The 17,582-nt window shown below is 53.2% G+C and overlaps 1 protein-coding gene across 3 annotated transcripts in view; it reads right to left on the reverse strand.

The window, feature by feature from the left end:
• Positions 1–17,582, reverse strand: part of CACNA2D2 (calcium voltage-gated channel auxiliary subunit alpha2delta 2) — a 217,815-nt gene that overhangs the window by 43,277 nt on the left and 156,956 nt on the right. For all 3 annotated transcript variants that reach the window (XM_021529147.3, XM_021529146.3, XM_085590685.1), the window contains one exon: positions 6,503–6,562. In XM_021529147.3, coding sequence (XP_021384822.1) covers positions 6,503–6,562 — 60 coding nt within the window. The remainder of the gene's footprint in view (positions 1–6,502; positions 6,563–17,582) is intronic.

Raw genomic sequence — 17,582 nt, forward strand, 5'->3', positions numbered from 1 at the left:
ATATCAATGGTGGCATACCACTTTGCTGCCTTGGACTCCAGCTCGTACTGGAGTTCCAGCATGTCCGGCACAGCAGCGCTCAGCGGTGGAGTCACTTCATTTAAGCCACGATAGTCCACAGTCAATCTCCATTCTTTGTCAGATTTGCGCACAGGCCAGATGGGGCTGTTGAAGGGTGAGTGGGTTTTGCTGACCACCCCTTGGCTCTCCAGCTCCCGAATCATTTTGTGGATGGGGATCACGGCATCTCGATCCGTCCGATACTGCCGGCGGTGCACTGTCGAGGTCGCAATTGGCACGCGTTGTTCTTCCACCCTTAGGAGTCCTACTGCAGAGGGGTTTTCTGACAGTCCAGGCAAGGTGTTCAATTGCTTAATGTCTTCTGCCTCTACAGCGGCTATTCCAAAAGCCCACCTGAGTCCCTTTGGGTCTTTGTAATATCCGTTCCGGAGGAAGTCTATACCTAGGATACACGGAGCATCTGGGCCAGTCACTATAGGGTGTTTCTTCCACTCCTTCCCAGTCAGGCTCACCTCAGCTTCCACCAGAGTCAATTGTTGTGATCCCCCTGTCACACCAGCAATGGAAACAGGCTCTGCCCCCACATGTCCCGATGGTATCAGAGTACACTGTGCACCAGTATCAACTAAAGCATCATATTTTTGTGGCTCTGATGTGCCAGGCCATCGGATCCACACTGTCCAGAAGATCCGGTTTTCCCGTGCCTCTCCCTGGCTAGAGACAGGGCCCCTCTAACACTGGTTATCATTCCTTCCCTGGGCATACATACTAGAGGTCCCTTCAAGGGGGTCTGACAGATCGTACCCACAAGCTTGGTCACGGGAGGTTGAGGCTACCTTCACTTTGGTGGAACTCCCCCGGTTAGAGTTTCCCTCCTTGAGTTGACGGACCCGTGCTGCCAGGACAGAGGTGGGTTTCCCATCCCACCTCCCCATGTCTTCCCCATGGTCACGCAGGAAGAACCACAGATTAGCCCTTGGGGTGTACCCTCTCTCTCTAGCTGGGGATTGTTGGGTGCTGATTCTGGGGCCTGTGACTCTCACGGGTGCTGTATTAACCTTCCTTATCTCCTCCCTCATCTCCTCTTTAAACTCCTTAATCACAGCTGAGATATGAGCCTGCATTGGGCCATTAATCATACTCTCATAATTCCTAAGTTTGTTGGCAACAGAACCTATTGTCTCCCGGTGGGTGTCAGCATTGATCGTTGCAATGAAGGTGGCGTATTGAGATGGCCCAAGATTTGCCAGACTCCACAGCATTTGTCCCGTACACCTGACCTTGTCAGGATCATTATTGTGTCGTCCATCCCTCCCAAAGAGTACCTCCAATACTGCCACTTCTCTCAGCTGTTGGATCCCTTCCTCGAGGGTCTTCCAGCGCATTCTATGATGGTGCTCTTGCATTCTCTCTCTGTGGATAAACCTCTCCCTGACACTCATTAAGAGCCGCTCCCAGAGAGAAAGGGACCCTGGTTCCCTTACAAAAACCTGATTTATACCCGAGTCCTGGGTCAAGGGTCCCAAGTTCCTTGCCTCACCACCGTCCAGCTGCACGCCTGTACCCATAAGATCCCAAACCCGGAGTAGCCAGGTAGCATAAGCCTCACGCCCTCGTCGCACAATGTCTTTATGCAGATTGCGAAGACTTTCGTACGTCAGGGACTCGGTGATGATAGCAATCTCTGGCTCCCCTGTGGGTTGTGAGGTTCCTCCATTCCTGTCCCTATCTGCAGGGTGCTCTGCTTTCACCTTAGACTTCCTTGTTTCTACCGGGGCCACTGCTGCTGACCGTGACTGCCCTTGTGGTTCAGCTGGAACCTGGACAGTTGTAACATTAGTGGGTTCCACAGCTGTACTATTAGACTGTCCCTCCTCAAGGCAAAGGGCCGGTTTCTCACCAGCTGGGGAAATGCACTCCTTCAGCATCTCTCGTATCTCCTTAACCAGAACCCTCACCCAATCTGGGCGGTTCATTTCTGAGGTGGGCTGTGGGGCAGGGTCAGGCTCTGGAGCAGCAGCATCTCGAGTCTGTGGTGTAGGTGTGAGGGTAGTTATCCAGGTTAATCTTCCCTTATCTCTGAATGCTAAATATAACAGGACTATCAGCAACACCACCCATTGTATGGTATCATTAGCACTTATAAAGGATCTTAACCCTTTGAGAACTGGTGGAACAGACCCAAAAAGATGGTTAAAAGGTTGAGAGAAAGTTTGCCCAGGTGCTATTTCCTCGCAGTAGGTACCGTTATTAAAGTAACCCCAAAAACATACAGTTAACGTGTGATAGCTATGAATCCATGTACCTGCCTTCCAGAGGAAATTAAAGATCCATGAATTCCTCACCCAATTAACCCAGAAGCCAAACTTGATAACAGACACCGTAGCCTTAGTCATAGGACCCATTTTTAGATAAGGGTCTGCAAATGGGAAAAGTATAGCTACGATCACATGCCACCCAAACCAAGGTAAACTAGACCACATGGTGATGCTGAAGATGTTTTTACACACAACAAAACCAAATTACTTAAGAACTGTTAATCCTTTTTCCCTCTCAATGCCCTCGGGCCTCACGTTGATGCGCCAAATTCTGTCTTCGTTAGACAAGACAGGAGTCTGTGAAAGAGGGCAAAGCCTCCTGTGCAATGGAGAACGGCAAACCCCCCTCCCTCTGAATTACGAGGATCTTTAAATTAAAAGGCTCTCAGGCAAAGATATGGGAGTGGGAGTAACAATTCTTTACTAGGAGAAAACTAGACAACAATTTAAAAAGGAAAATGCAATCGGTACAAACAAAACTAGTGAAAGAAAAAGTCTAGAACCTGAGGAATGCCAGTATCAGGTTTTGCTGGGACAATTGCTTTCCCTTGCAATAGTTGATGAGTTGCAGCTGAAGTGGTGATCTTTAGAAGGGTATAATTTTCCTCTGAAGATCTGGTGGCAGTGGGGGCCGGTCTTCCTCTGCGCCGGGGTTGCCTCTGAGCTCCGCTGCCGTCGCCTCTGCGCGCCGGCTGCTTCGCTGCGGGTGCCGCCGAAGAGAGAGCGAGAGGGAGCTGCTTTCCCCGGGAATCCCGCGAAGAGAGAGAGAGCTGCTTCTCTCGGAGTCCCGCAAAGAAGAGGGAGAGCTGCTTCTCTCGGAATCCCGCGAAGAGAGAGAGAGCTGCTTCTCTCGGAGTCCCGCAAAGAAGAGGGAGAGCTGCTTCTCTCGGAATCCCGCGAAGAGAGAGCGAGAGAGCTGCTTGCCCCCTCTGGGTGGGACCCCTCACGGCGTTACATTTTTTCAGCCTTTCATTGAATCAGTCAAAGGTGTATACACAAACCATTGTCTCTGAGAGAGATAACAAAAAACCTGTCCAACCGGTTCGCCTTCGACAGATGGCAAATGGAATACAAGCTTATCTTACAACCCAGGACAACAGGGCAGGCTCAGAACCACTGCCATGGCCAGGGGATAGGACTGGGGACATCCGGAGCAGGGGCCAGCCCTGATGTGCCTTGAAAGACAAACCCTCATGGCTCTGCATGGAGTGGAGCCAGACTATCCCAGTGGATCTCTGAATGGAAGCCTGTAGGCCAGAAGATTCTCTCTGGGAAAACTGGTAGGCCAGGCCATTGCAAACAGGGAATTTTCTGTGGTTTCCTGCCATACCAGTGCCAGGTGGTTGCCGTGTCCCTTGGTGGGAGCCCACTCTGGCAACAGAACCCAGCTCTCACCTTTCCAGAGCTCTACCAGCCTTCTCCAGTGGGTGAACGTGCATCCCTGACAGACCCTCATAGTGCAGGCAGGGAAGGGCACGATCTTTCCCCACAGCCTGCCCACATGCCTGCCCACCATGCCACTCTGAGCTGCCACCCAGCCCTGGAGTAAAACAAGCTTGAGGGAACTCATGAGGGTGCTGAGGATATGGGTGACCTTGGGGCCAAGGTTACTTTTGACTAAGGAAAATGGCCTGATGTCCAGAATTGATTTGGGGACACAGACCCAACTTGGCACAGCTGGTAGACATGAGGGTGGACAAGCACAAGGAGCAGGGATGAAGCAGGACAGGATGAAGGGATTGTTTAGGGAACAGGGAGGCACTTCACAAAGCCTCCTGAAGTGGGAGGCTGAACTCAACTCCAGAAAGGCCAGCTTGGCTGGCATGTAGCTGGAAACACCAGAAAATAGCAAGGAAAAAGGAACTTTCCCTGTAGAGATGGATCGTGAGTGATTGCTGGCAGCAGCTCCCAGCCGCTCATGCTCTTGCTCCTGCTTCATTTTCCCCTGGACTTCCATAGCAACCCATCTGCAGTGAGGTTTAATGGGGCTGCCATTAGCACTAATGCAGCGCAAACACTCAGCATCTGCCGGCGCCCTTGGACGGAAACACAAAAATAACCGCGCTCGCCGCAATCCGTCATCGACTCCGGCGCGGGGTTAGGACGCGACACGCTGGGAGAGGAGGGGAGAGCTGCAGCCAGGAGGAACGCTGCTCCTGCTCGGTGGGAAGGGAGGAGAGGAGGAGCTGGGATGCTGTGCTGCTGCCCTCCCTGCCTGCTGCCCGTGCCAGCACCGGTGACAAGCTGGGGGCAGCTGCAGAGGCAGGGACAGCGGTGCTGGCACACGGCTCTGACCGTGCCTGACCATCTCCTGGATAAAGGGCAGGAAAAGGGGATGTAATGAGATGTACAAAGCCCTTCATCCCTCTGCTCTGCTCAGGAGCTGGGGCTGTTGCACGCAGGACTGAGGCAGGCAAGGCTGATGCCCAGCACCCTGGGGGCTGTGCACAGAGCTGGACCAGTCCATCAAGTGTCCCAGCCAGGCCTGGGCTGTCCTGATAAAGCTGCGCCGAGCTCTGCGGTGACGCATCGCTGCACATTGTTTCTGGGTGACTCGCTCCTAATTACCTTGATTAAGTGGTTGCAAACAGTGCTATTAAAAAATATTTTTTTTTCTATGAAAGTGGATTTCTGAAAGGTTTGTGCTGCGAATGGCAAAATGAGCCAAGAGCTCCCCAGCGCTACAGCCTTTCCCAGTGTGTTTTGTGTCCTGCTGTTATTCCCCTGGCAGTGGAAGGCAGCCAGGTCTGGTTGGAGAAGGAGCTCTTTGGGGCTGCAAATAGCCTCTGCAGCAGGAGCCCATCCCTGCGTTCCAGAGGATGAGCAAAAGCCCCAAGCTTTTGCTACTGCTACAAAATGCAGTGACCTTGTGCCACTTCTGCCCACCTTGCACATGCCCCAGTCACAAGGCATCCAACCCTGGGTGCCAGCACAGCATGGGGGGCACAGGGCAACTACAGTGTCCCTGGGGTATCCACAGTCAAGCTTCAGGTGCTGCTCAAGGATGTTTCCTGACTCTGGAGGACATGTGAGACTGGGTCAACACTAGGGTTGAAGATGCTTGAAGCTCACCCTGTACTTCTCTGAACTTTCCTTGGGAGCCCTGAGCCAAGGTCCTGGTGTGGCACCAGCACTGGCATCAGCAGGTGCCTGCACCAAATCTCATTATTCTCCTCAGCTCCTCTCCACTGCTCTCTTGGGAGGAGCTGTCAGCAATTCACCAGTGCTCTCATGCAGACAGGAAGATCCCTGTGAGCTCATCCTGCTCCTTGGGTGCCTGTGGGACACAGATTCAGCCACCAGCCTCCACCCCAAGCTGGCCACATGGCAAATGAAAGCCAAGCAGGTCAACCCCTTGCCTTCTCTTTTGCTCTCCCTACCTCTTCCTCCACAGCCACCCCTGGTGACCATCACCTACAGCAGAAAGGTCTGTGGGAGCAGCAGCAGCTCAGACTGTGAAATACCCCCCAAAATACAGCAGCATGGCCTGGCAGAGGGGCTGTCCCCAGGCTGTCCCCCCAGATGATGCAGGGGGCTCCTTGGGGCTGGGCAGGATGCGGCCCTAGCCAAGAGGAAGGGGTTTGGTGGCTCAGGAGTATTTTTTCATTGCAGACTCCATTCGCACTGGGAGAAAAACAATCTTTCCTTCCTTTTGTATTATGGTTATAATTTGAGAGCATTTCCAGACAGAATCCTTCAGGTTCCTGCTGAGTGCTATCACCGCCAGAATTACAAAGTCAAATGCAATCATTAAGCCCGCTTCTTCCCTCTCCCAGCCCAGATTGCTCCTTCCCTGGGAGCAGCCCCCGCCGCCACTGCTGGCATGTGCCGCCGAGGGGGCCCCGCCGCTGTCGGCCCGTGCGCGGCCCGCAGCACCAGCCCAGCTCGGTGCCTCGGGCGCGGCGCCCGGCGCGGGGCCGTCAGCCCGACCTTCGCCTCCCGCTCTCCTCGCGGCGTGCGCGGGCCGAGGCGAGCCTGCAAACCAGCTCCACATCGCTTCGTTTGCTCTCAGTAGCACGGGGCTGGGCCGTGCGGAGCGCGGCGCAGCCAGCCGCCCTCACGGCGGGGACACGGCGGGCAAGGAGGGACGGGACGGTGGCTCCCGTGCCAGGAGACATCCCGCAGAGGGCAGGGCTGGGGAGGCCGGGTTCCACGGGCCTTACCCGGATGTTGTCCTGCCAGTGGTGAGCCTTCTGGAATTTCTCCGCCGCGTTGGCAAGTCTCTGCAAAACAAGTGGGAGAGGAGAAATGAGCCTAGGGGAAGCAGGGGGACCCAGCTATTGCCCGCTGCAGCCCCGGAGCCACCCCAACACCCAGCATCCCTGCGGGGGTTCCTGCAGCACCCTGCCACCCCTCTGCTGCACGGGCAAGGGGGCAGGAGGAGGCACTGCGGGCAGCCCCCTGGAAGGGTGTTCCAGGGACAGGGAGCCAGATTTTCCTCCTTGCTCCTGCCTTTCCTGGAGCAAGCCAGTATCTCCAGGGCCATCGCTGAACTCAGCAGGGCTGAGCCACTGCAGCTTGGCAGCTGCGGGCATCCCCCCGGAGCAGGGCAGCCTCTTGTTGCACAGGGCAAGGGCTGAACCCAGGTCTCTGTGCTGACAGCCCCCCGCTCTGTGCAGAGCAGGGCAGACTCTTCAAAAATGCCTCAAAACCCCCTCAAAATGCCCCAGTGCTGGGGCCCAGAGGTGCACCATGCTGCCCACCCAGATTTAACCCCCTTGTATACCCATGCCCACACTGGGGTACCCAGAGGAAGCAGGATTTGCCAGAAGCAGGATGGGGCGATGCTCAGCACCAGGGTACCCTCACTGGATGCTCAGCCATGAGACCCCTCACCAGCACAGAGGGTGCAGCAGGGCAGGGCTGGAGACTGGGCAGCCCCTGCGGTACTGCAGTGCCTGGAAGAAGCTGCAATCTGGCCTTTTGTGGAATCCAAGGGGTTAAACAGGGCAAGAACTCCAGGCTTTCTACAGGATCCTCTCCGCATCACTAAGAAAATAAAGCCAAGAGCAAAACGAGCATGTTTCTCTCCATCCCTGGACCAGCCCAGGCACCCTGGTTTGTGGGCAGCTGCCTGGGGAGGTGCCTGCCAGGGCTGTACAACCTGATCAGCACCAAAACCCAGCGGGAGGCAGCCCAGCGTCCTGATCCAGAGGATCCACAGAGCTGAGGGCCACCCAGACCCCTGGGTGCTGGACACTCACTGCTAACAGGGACACGGATTCATGTCCGGTCCCCAGCAGCCATCAGCTGTGCAAGGCTCCCAGGGAACACACACTGCCAGGTCTCAGCTCCAGGGGCCAGTCTGTGCTGGGCTAACAGGCCACGAGGCTTTCGAGGCTGTTGCAGTCCCTAGAGGCTCCCTGGAGAGTTAGTGGGAGACAGATCAAGCAAAGATGTACCTTACAGCACAGGCTCCTGCCTCGCCTGCTCCTCAGTTCCCTGCAGATATATTTCCCTAGAGGGAGATGGACATGCTCAGCCCCATGCAAGTGGTGCTGGCAGCCAGAGCGTGGGGAGAGAGGTGAGCCCTGGCTGTTTTCAGACACTGAATTGGCTGGGAGGAGGAAGGAGCACTGACAATGGGGTGACATCTTGGGCAAAATAACAACCCCAAATCACCGCCTGGGCAGCACCACAGAGATTCACATAATGAACACAAGATTCCCAGTGCTTGTACATACACAACTTTCATGCCATGAACCACGAATTCCAGGATGAAAAAGCACTCCTTTGCTCATCAGGGATGTGGCAGGCTGGTGGCAGACCACAGGGACAGCAGTGAAGTCCAGTGATATCCCTGGGAAATGATTTCCCCAGGGCCTGAACAGTGGCCAGCTGTAAGAGCACACACACACACACACACACACACAAGCACACACACACACACACACAGACACATACAAACACGAGCCCTGGGCACAGCCACAGGTCACAGCTGCTGTCCCCATTGTCACCAGCTTCTCCAGCACTCCTGTCAGCAGACAGAGATGCAAAATGTCTCAGCCTTCCACATGGAAGCTCAGGGGAAAGGAAGCCGCCAGGTGCCACAGTGCCCCATTGCCCATGCAGGTGAGTGGCAGTCCCAGCCCTGGCAGGTGGCTTGAGCAGGGCTGTGGCAGCAGATGCTGTATTTCTGTGAGTGTGGCAAAGCACAGGCACTTGCAAGTACAGATCCGGCCCTCCCCTGCCTGAAAATGCAGCTTGTTCTTATCAGATGCAGGGAAACACGAATCCATCACTGAATAATCTCAGCACGTACTGGTTTAAACTTTCCTGTTTAATCTTTTCTCTTTCTCTTAATCTTGATTTCTAAATCAAAATGCTTGCTTTCAGTGGCCAGCATCCAAGGGGAAAGATCAGCTATCAGCTGAATATTGAAGCAAAATCCTTATGGCTCCAGTGGCAGGCAGAAGGGAATGAGAAACAACACGTGGCTGGACAGAAAAGCCAAGTGATATGAATTTTCAGGGCAGTTTTTCATGGTCTCACCTGCACAGCCATATCCCTGCCCCCAAGAGCTGCCTAGAAAATCCATGGCCCAATTCCATACCTCATCCCCTCCAAGCTTTTGTGCTCTGTTTATATACTGAGATGGCTGATTAAAGACAAGCATTTATTCTGAGTTGCATTTAAGGCAGTGGTGATGAAATATGCATTTTTCTATACTTGATAAGAGTGTGTTTGTTTATTATGGGCTAGGGTAAGATTTATGGACATCTTTAACTATTCATCGCCTTGTGCAAAGTGCCTGGAGGGTTGCAAATGGTGCAGTAAGGGACAGCTACACCCAGGAACGACTCCTCGACAGAAGATATTTTTCCTCTGGAAAATGTCAATTTGTCAAAGTCAAACCAGACACAATTTTGGTTAAAAAAAAAAAAAAGAGGAAACCCAGATGTTCTTGTTTGATAAATAGCAGGAATTGCAGGAATGGGGGAGCCTGCAGCAGGATGGCACAGCCACAGCAGGGTGCTGTGCTGGCTCCTGGCTGCCACTGGATATTCACCCAGGAGAAGTGTTCCCAGAGCCCTCCAGCTGTTGCTCCTGGAGCATTTTCCTCGCTACAGACACTTCAGTCCCGTGAGCACAAAGGTGACTGGGAGGAGAAAGGGGCCAAGCAGGCAGCCAACCATCCTTCCTCTGCAACAGGGCACAGACCCAGAGTGGTGCCACGTGGGGCTCCCATGGCAGCAGTCGCATCCTGCCACGTCCCTGACTGGTGCCAGAGGGAGCCCATCCAGCCCTGCATGGAGATGGGCTGCTGTCATGAACAGGATGGGAGATTGCTGGATTCAGGACCCTCCAAAACTGTGCCAATAACAATTGGTCCCCCGGGGGGCTCTCTGGGACAGCACTCCTGGAGTTGTTTGTTAGGGCAGGGTTTGTTGCTGCTCCCACAAACCCCGCTGACAGCTCCCCAGGGAAGGTGACGGGTCTGCCTGGAGCCACACACTGCTGCAGGATGTCCCCATAAATGCCAAATGAGTTCATCGTGAATAATGTTACTGTGATCAATACAGCTCAAGGATTATTTCTAATCCTTAATAATGATTAAACCATTATTTTTCAAGTGTTACAGATCAATCAGACCAGCTCAAGGTGTGCTGCGTGCATGGATTGTGAGATGCCCAGGAGGCAGGTAGTGAACTGGAGAGCCTGGCAGGGTACAGGGCACTCACCAAAACCTCTCCAGATTTCAGACCTGTCAATTGTTGTCAATTGTGAGGTTCAAACAGCAATAAAAAAAATAGAGGAATTACCAAAAATAAAACATGGATGTGAAATACCTGCAGGTTTCCAGCAGGCTGTGGTGCAGAGACTGCCCTGGCACTTTAAGGAGCACAGTTCTTTCCCAAGAAGTCACCCAGGGCTAAGGACAGGAGATTTAGAGGCTGAAAACACTGAATTGAAACGACTCTGAAGGTCATGAAAGGCCAGCAGGAGATTTGCAAGGGATTGGTGTCTGGAGATCCCGACAGACAGCGGCTGTGTGAGGGGGAAGGTGCTGCACGGGACTCATTTGTATTCTGCACAGAGCCCCTCGCTGCTCAGCAGGGCCCTAGGGAGCTCCTGCTCTGCACACCAGCCCTGCACTCAGGATGGGCACAGGGCAGCAAAGGTGGCACAGCTGGGCACACACCCTCCCTCCCAGAAGATGGGCAGGAAAGGAAAGGGGCAGCAGTTTGGGTGACCATCTGTCTGTCCAGAGGATGGCAACTGCACACACGTGGCTGCCGCTTTTCCCTGGCTTTGCTCCAGGACCTTGCTACTCAGCCCAATCCCCCACAGGCTCACTCGGCCCACCCTGAGCACGGCTCACCCACGTGTGTTCACCCCAGCAGCAGCTTTTGGGGACAGCTGGTCTGATGTCCTGAAGCTTCTGGCAGTGTGGTGGTGGGAAATACTTGGAGCTAGCACAGGCAGGGACCACGATCTCATCCTTAGTGGAGAGGACCATCCCCACTGCTTGAGGGGCCAGCATGCTGGAGGATTGTCCCTGATGGAACAGACAGCCAAGGGTGATGCTCACCTCCTCCTTGCCACCCCTTCTCTCCCATCACACTTGGGGCTATCCTGCATTGCTCTGATATTTTTACACAGACTCTTTCCAAAGGAAACTGGTCCAATGATTTACTAAATCTCTTCTCCCAGCCCCACCATGGCAATAAGCATGCCCTGGCTGCTCCTGCCTCAGTCAGATCAGTGGGTTTAGCTTGGGAGGCAGCAGAGCAGAGCTCAGGGAGGCCAAAGACCAAGGCTGGATTTATAAAACAGGATTACAGCAAACACTCTGCAGAAGGAGACTGAGCAGCCCTGTGTAACAGCAGCCATGCCACCCCCGTGTCCACGCCTCCACACAGGTGCCCCAAGCCTATGTGGATGCTGGGGGATGCTCCTCAGGCAGTCTGGGGTGGCGTTCTGGCTTCTCCCCACAGCCGGTGTGGAAGCCCAGCCACGGCTGGGTGTTCCTAGGGATGTTTGCTCCGAGGGAGAGCCACTCCTGCTAAGCCTTCAGTGAACTCCCTCGGGGAGACTCTTATCACCCTCATCGCAGCGCCTTGCCCAAGGCTCTGAATTGCATTAACCTCCCGCAGCCCAGCACGCAGCTGGGAGGGGAGATCTGGGCTGGAGATTGAAACAGCCCTGCGCTGCCAGGCGGGGAGTGCCACACAGCATCACAGCGGCCAGCCCTCCTCCCGCGGCAGGGAATGCTGCGCTGGTTCAAGGTGGTTAAATCAAACGCACATGACCAAGCCAAGGAACCCAAGCCCCAGGCAGGAACATCCCCCAGGAGCTGGTTTTGCAGCTCTTCCTCCTCCATAATGAAGGAATGAGGACGACACAAGCCCTCTCCTCTGGTACTAGACCCTCTTCCATGGACAGGGCACTCTGAAGCCTCACCTGCTACTGCAGAGCACCTGGAAAGGCAAAAGCCCATTCCACCATGTGCTTCACACGTCTCCATCCTTTCTGCCTGCATGCAAGAGGGCAGAGGGCACTTCCTCATGGTGCCACCTCCTGCCACCAGCTCCAGGGTGCCTCCACCCCAGCTCTCCCTCTCATCCCCAGCACGTTCATGGAATTCACCCCTAAGCAAACCCTACCAACAGCGTGCACGTCACCGTCAAAAAATGATCAACCAGCGACAAAAGACAACAACCCCCTTATGTACACAGAGGGAATATAAATCTTGAGTAAACACTGTAAAGCAGTGAAGCATCTCATCCTGTAATAATCTCCGAGACAGTTGATCCCAGGGCTCTTATTACCCCCACAGCCGTCATCTGAAATCCAGTCGGCAGCAGGCTCAGCCACGGCTCCGTATTGATCACGGAGGCAGCTTCAAATATGCTGCGGCATTTTTCTTTCAAAGCACTAACTTGTTTGTCAATAACTCCCTTGGCTGTGCAGGGGGAGAGGGATGGATGGAGCCCATCTTCTCCTTCCTTGTGCCTGGATGCAGCCTGTGCATGAGGGAGGATGGGGCTGCAGCCAGCACTGGCTGCTAATGTTCTCCTGTTCATGGGAGGGCAAATAAATCCCCAGGGACTAGCAAAGAGCACATGGACTCCCAGCCCTGGGTTCTGTAGTTGCTGGGGTCTGGCAGGGCAGGGAGCAGGGATACCTCTGCAGAGCCAGCCCTGCCAGCAGGGAGGTCACAAGTGCAAACCCGGAGCTAAACCAGAGCCAGAGCTGCTGCAGACCCCATACGGGACAGTGGCACAGCCAGCATCTGGCACTGAGGGTCTGGGATGAGCCCCAGAGCCACAACTTCAATCATTTTCCTGAGCACCTCAGTAACTCATGCTCTGCAGGCCAGCAGCATGTGGCTCTTGTTCCCCTGTCAGCATTTCTCGTTTCTCCTTCTTCTCCAGGGCCACAATTTTTACCAATAGGAAGCACCAGCACCATCCCAACAACCACAGAGAGGGAAGGAGTGAAACATCCCAAGAGGAGAGGTACCAATGTCTTTGCAGAGATGGTGAGGACAGTGTTGCTGCTCAGGGTGTTTCTCCTACACCAAAATATTGCTCAGGTCTCCAGAAGGGCTTAACTTCCCACAAACAGCAAAGCACCAAGGGCAAAAGGACATGCAGAGAACCAGGCATCCTGCAGCACAAACTGTGCCTGGTGCTCTCTTCAGCTCTGCTCCCCTTGCAGAAAAGCCTCTCTCTGTTACCCTTCTCCTGGAGTTCCTGTGCTCCATGAGGGTGGATACTCGCTTTCCAAAATTACAAGCAGAGATTAGCTCTGCCCCTGCTCCCTGTCACCCAGGAGGGGAGGAGGAGGGCAGGGGCACTGTGCCCTGTAAAGCCAGGGGGACAGCCTGAAAGCCAGGGTCCCCCTGGGGACCAGCAATAGCAAAACCTCAGCTCAGCTGCTCAGACCCTCCTTGGCTCCTGTCCCATCTCTCCTGGGGAAGGAAGGGCTCACACCAGGTGCAGGATCTGTCCCCACCTCCATCAGCAGTGAGACAGAGCCGTGGGAGGCAGGATGGAGAGATGAGGCCAGGAACAGGTGCAGGCAGATTTGGCCTCTCTCGCTGTGCCTTTCCTCTGAGTGGAGTCAGCAGAAGGAGCATTTGGCCACACTGGCATTGCCTCATCCTGCATGCTCCTGCCTTTCACCCTGGACATATGGCAGCAAACTTTGCTCTTGCATTAGAGATGACTTTAAACAGTACTGCTAAATATCATGCTCAAGTGCTGCTGCTGTCCAGCTTTGGGATGCAGGTGGTCCCTTGGGAAGCCAAACCAGTCACACTTGTCTTCTCCGCTCAGGATATGAGAAAAATCCTTTTCCTCCATCCCCTTTGTCACGCTATTTTCAGTCCCAGTAGCCTTTTGCATCTTCTGTAGTGGATGGAAAGCAGGGACCTCTGCTCTGAGATCCCAACATTCAGCCAGAGGAGAGCTAAGCAGGAGTATTCAGCTGCCCTGTGGCATCACAGATCTTCAAGCTGTCCATGTCCAGCACTTTAAATGGTGCTCATTTCACACCTCTCACTCTTTTTTGGAGCACCAGCTCACAAGAAGCCAGGCAGAGAAAGCCCAGTCTGTTCCTGATGGAAGTTCCTACCATTTCCACAGTAGTCAGACCAGGAAAAGTCTAGCCTTCTGGCAGTCAAGGAAAAAAAGTCTCTCTTGGAATGAAGCTGGAATATTGGTGGCTACTTCCAGGAGGTGCTGACAAACTGGGGCATCCCAGAGGGGTGATGGATACAAACCACCTGAGAAATGTGACTCCAGAGCTGTTTTTTTGGTTGTGGGTGGGACAGATGTGTTCCAGCAGTGTCAGGGCTGTCCCTCCCAATCCAAGCCTCTTGGTGGTGGGCTGCCAGGCTAAAAGCCTGGTGGGTGCTGCTACCCACAGCTCTTGCCATTGCCTGCTTTGCCAGGCTCCTGCCGTGTGCTGGGAGACAGCAGCAGGGTCAGGGCGGGTGAGCTGCTGGGCACAAACACTGCATCCTGGCACACTGCTGCACGTCTGCCAGAGCTCTGCCACCACTGGAAGGGCTTGGGGACTCTCCTGCTGGGTGACAAGCAGCTGCTTGCTGCACAATAAAGTTTCAGATGACTAGAAATAATTCAGGTCAAGATGCATTTGCTGGAAGGTCAGAGCTGGAAAATATGACAGCAGGCAATTCACCAAGCTGTGGAGGAGGAGACAGCACTGCCCTGGGCTCTTTGCATCTCCTTTCCCCCTATGCCAGTGGGCTGTGGCTCCCATGGGATGGGTGACTGGAGAGACATGGCTCCCACAAAGGATTTTTGGACACGGTCCCTTCTGGCATGGGGTCCCAGGGCAGGCTCAGCTTCTGCAGTGTTGGGAGGGTCAGCATGTAAGTCACAATCTCAGCCCACTGCTCCAGCCCCATCTCCTCCCAAATATACTCCAAATATTCAAACAAATGGTACTCCCTAAAACACACTTAAATATCCTGTGGACCTCCTGCTATAATCATCAAGAAGGACTTGTCACAGTTCAAAATCCATTACAATAACCACAAGGCGTTTCAGCAGCAATTATAAGAGATAGTTGCACTTAAAAATCAATTTTACTTAGAGCTTGGAGGAACAGAGTTTTTTAAAAATAAAGAAAAAAAAAAGGAAGTGATACAGCTCATCACTTGGGCAGGAGAAGGAGGAATTTGCCTGGCCAGGGCTTAACAGCCAGAGTCTTCAAAGAAAAAAAAAAAATCCTTCCTTATCATTATCCATGTGTATTTTGGACAAATAAATTCCATGTAAAGATGAGAAGAAGTTCAAGGAGTGGCTCTCCCTTCCCTGTGGTTCCCCACATGGTGCCAACAACACAGAAGCTCCTCTGAGATGCAGGAGGGCATCCCTGAAAACCCAAAATGCAGCCTGCATCCTGGCAGGCCCCTGACTCCCTGCTCCATGGGCCTGAAGCCTTTTGCACCTTTGAAATCCTCCCCTTTAGCTCTCTGCCTTTCATTCAGGCGGAGGCTGTTGAAAGTTTGTACTGGAAACCACTTACAATCGATTTATTTTAAGGCATCACCTCTCGCCGAGCTTTAGAGAGCGCCTGGCTCATGATCCGCCGCCGCCGGGGATTTCCATGTGGCACCTCCCGCTGCAGCCGGAGCTCCTCTGCTCTCGGCTTCTTATGCTAAGGCAGATTCGCAGCGTGCACAAATTCCACAAGAGTGCCCCAAAATACCACCGCCCACCCCACAACCCTGGCAAACTGAGAGAAACCCACCAAACTTCCCCACTTGAAACCCTCCAGGGACACATGTGACACCTTTCTGATGTCCTCTAGTGCCATCAGCCACTCTCCTGAAGTCTGACAGGGTCAGACACACTGAGCAGTTACTCAGGCCTCCATTGCCACTGTGATAGCAACAAAAACAGAGCAGTTGATATTGTCAGTTTTTAACACCAAAAAGAAACCAACTGCAGTGCAGAAAGTCATAGAAAGGATGTTTTAGTGGTATTTTGCTCTACAAACAAGGACAATAGCTGGAACCAGCTTTGCTCAAACTTTCAGACAAACAGCAAAGAAACCCCAGTGGCTCCCAGGTGAGGTGGGGGAGTTTCAGGGAGATGGAAGGGAGCAAGTTCAGGAGGCCACCAAATGGATGTTCCCAATGTGACAGCTCACAGTGACCTCAACACTCATTCAGCTCCTCCTGGTATTTCCATGGGGCAAGGGGCAGCCTCCAGGCTGCCAGGACCCATTCTCATCCCACTGAGACACCCTTTTTTGAGATCAGGCCTCTTCTCCTGGCCTTCAGCCTCCTGCTCTTTGGCAAAGCTCAAAGCTCCAGCTCTTCAGACCTCATTGCTCTTTGTCAAGATGTCCCAATGTGCCCTCCCACTCCTGTGTCTTCTTATTCAAAGTCCCAGATCTTCACACAGTACCTCCTGTCAGTCCCCATGCCTACACTGATGCTTATGGACCACTGGGCAAATCCAGACTGTGCTGATGGAGCAGGATGGTTGCTGCTTTGCTTTTGCCCTCCATTCAGCTATTCTCTCTTGTCTGGAGCCTAAAATTTCAGTGTTGTTCAACTCTGCATTTTTACAGCTCAGCAAGCCCCATTTATGGCCCAGCTTCCTCAATTACAATGAAAGAAGGAACCAAACAGAAGAGAACAACCACCATGGATGCAATGGGGTCTGGTATATTCTACACCGAGCCCAGGCCCTGGCAGATGTATCCACTCTACTTCCCTGTTTTCTGGTTTACACAGACTGCTGATCCTATGTTACAAGTAACTCAACTTGACCAAGGAACTTCAAAACAGGCCCTCTTCTGACTCTTGTCATCTTAATTTCTTTCTTTTGTTCCTTCTCTTTGCTTGTGCAAGGAGAGCAACTCTCCTTGCCTACTGCAGATCTGGCTCCTGCTGGCAGATGTGATGCTGGGAAGTGTTGGTGCTAATAAACCCCTGTCAGGAGAGCTCAGCTTCCTCCCCTCCTGCAGCAGTGTGACTGCCTTCCATTCCCATGGGAACAAAGAGGGACACAAGCCAAGGAGAAGGACCCAAAGCACATGTCCTGAAACCAGGACAACTTCCCACTACACACATTTCTTAGGTTTTGTCTTTATTAATTCTGCCTGAGATATGTGCTCACTGCAGACCAGCCCCCTGAAGAGCCTCTCCTTTCCCTGAGGCCATGGCTCCAGCAGGGATGAAGACCCTACAATCCTCCTTTGGAGTCTGTGTTTGTGGGGAGAAATCCTTCCCAGGTCAGGTTTTCCATGTGCCAACACTGGGCTGATTGCAGCAGCTCCCCAAGGGAACTTGCAGTGCCCTTCCACTGTCCTGCTCCTGGAACATGTTTTGCTGTTTCTGTTAAACCCAAAATTCAAGGCAACTTGACACTTTCTGTTTTAAAGACCGAGGTGGGGGAGGAGAAAGCATGGAGGAGCTTCCCTAAGGGAAAAACCATCAAGTGGAACAAGTTTTCAACAACTACACGTTCCTTGACCTTTTCCACAGTCATATCTTTAATGTTTCATGGATGGATTTGATAAAAAAAATTAATAAAATAGATTTCATTTTTAAAAAAAGGTCAGGACATGTGTTACAGGGAAAAACTCATTTAGGTCCCTACCTGATGCTGAGAAGCCCTCCCCTGCCTCCCACCCAGGGCATTCTAGCCCAGGCATCTACCTCCCCACCTTGCTTTTCATCATATTTGATCTCTTCTGGACTTTTCCTTCCCCTGCTAGACATGGAATCTGCTAGCATAAGCATTCAGAGCT

Source organism: Lonchura striata, chromosome 12, assembly GCF_050655825.1.
Source record: "Lonchura striata isolate lonStrDom1 chromosome 12, ASM5065582v1, whole genome shotgun sequence".
In the NCBI taxonomy this organism is placed as follows: domain Eukaryota; kingdom Metazoa; phylum Chordata; class Aves; order Passeriformes; family Estrildidae; genus Lonchura; species Lonchura striata.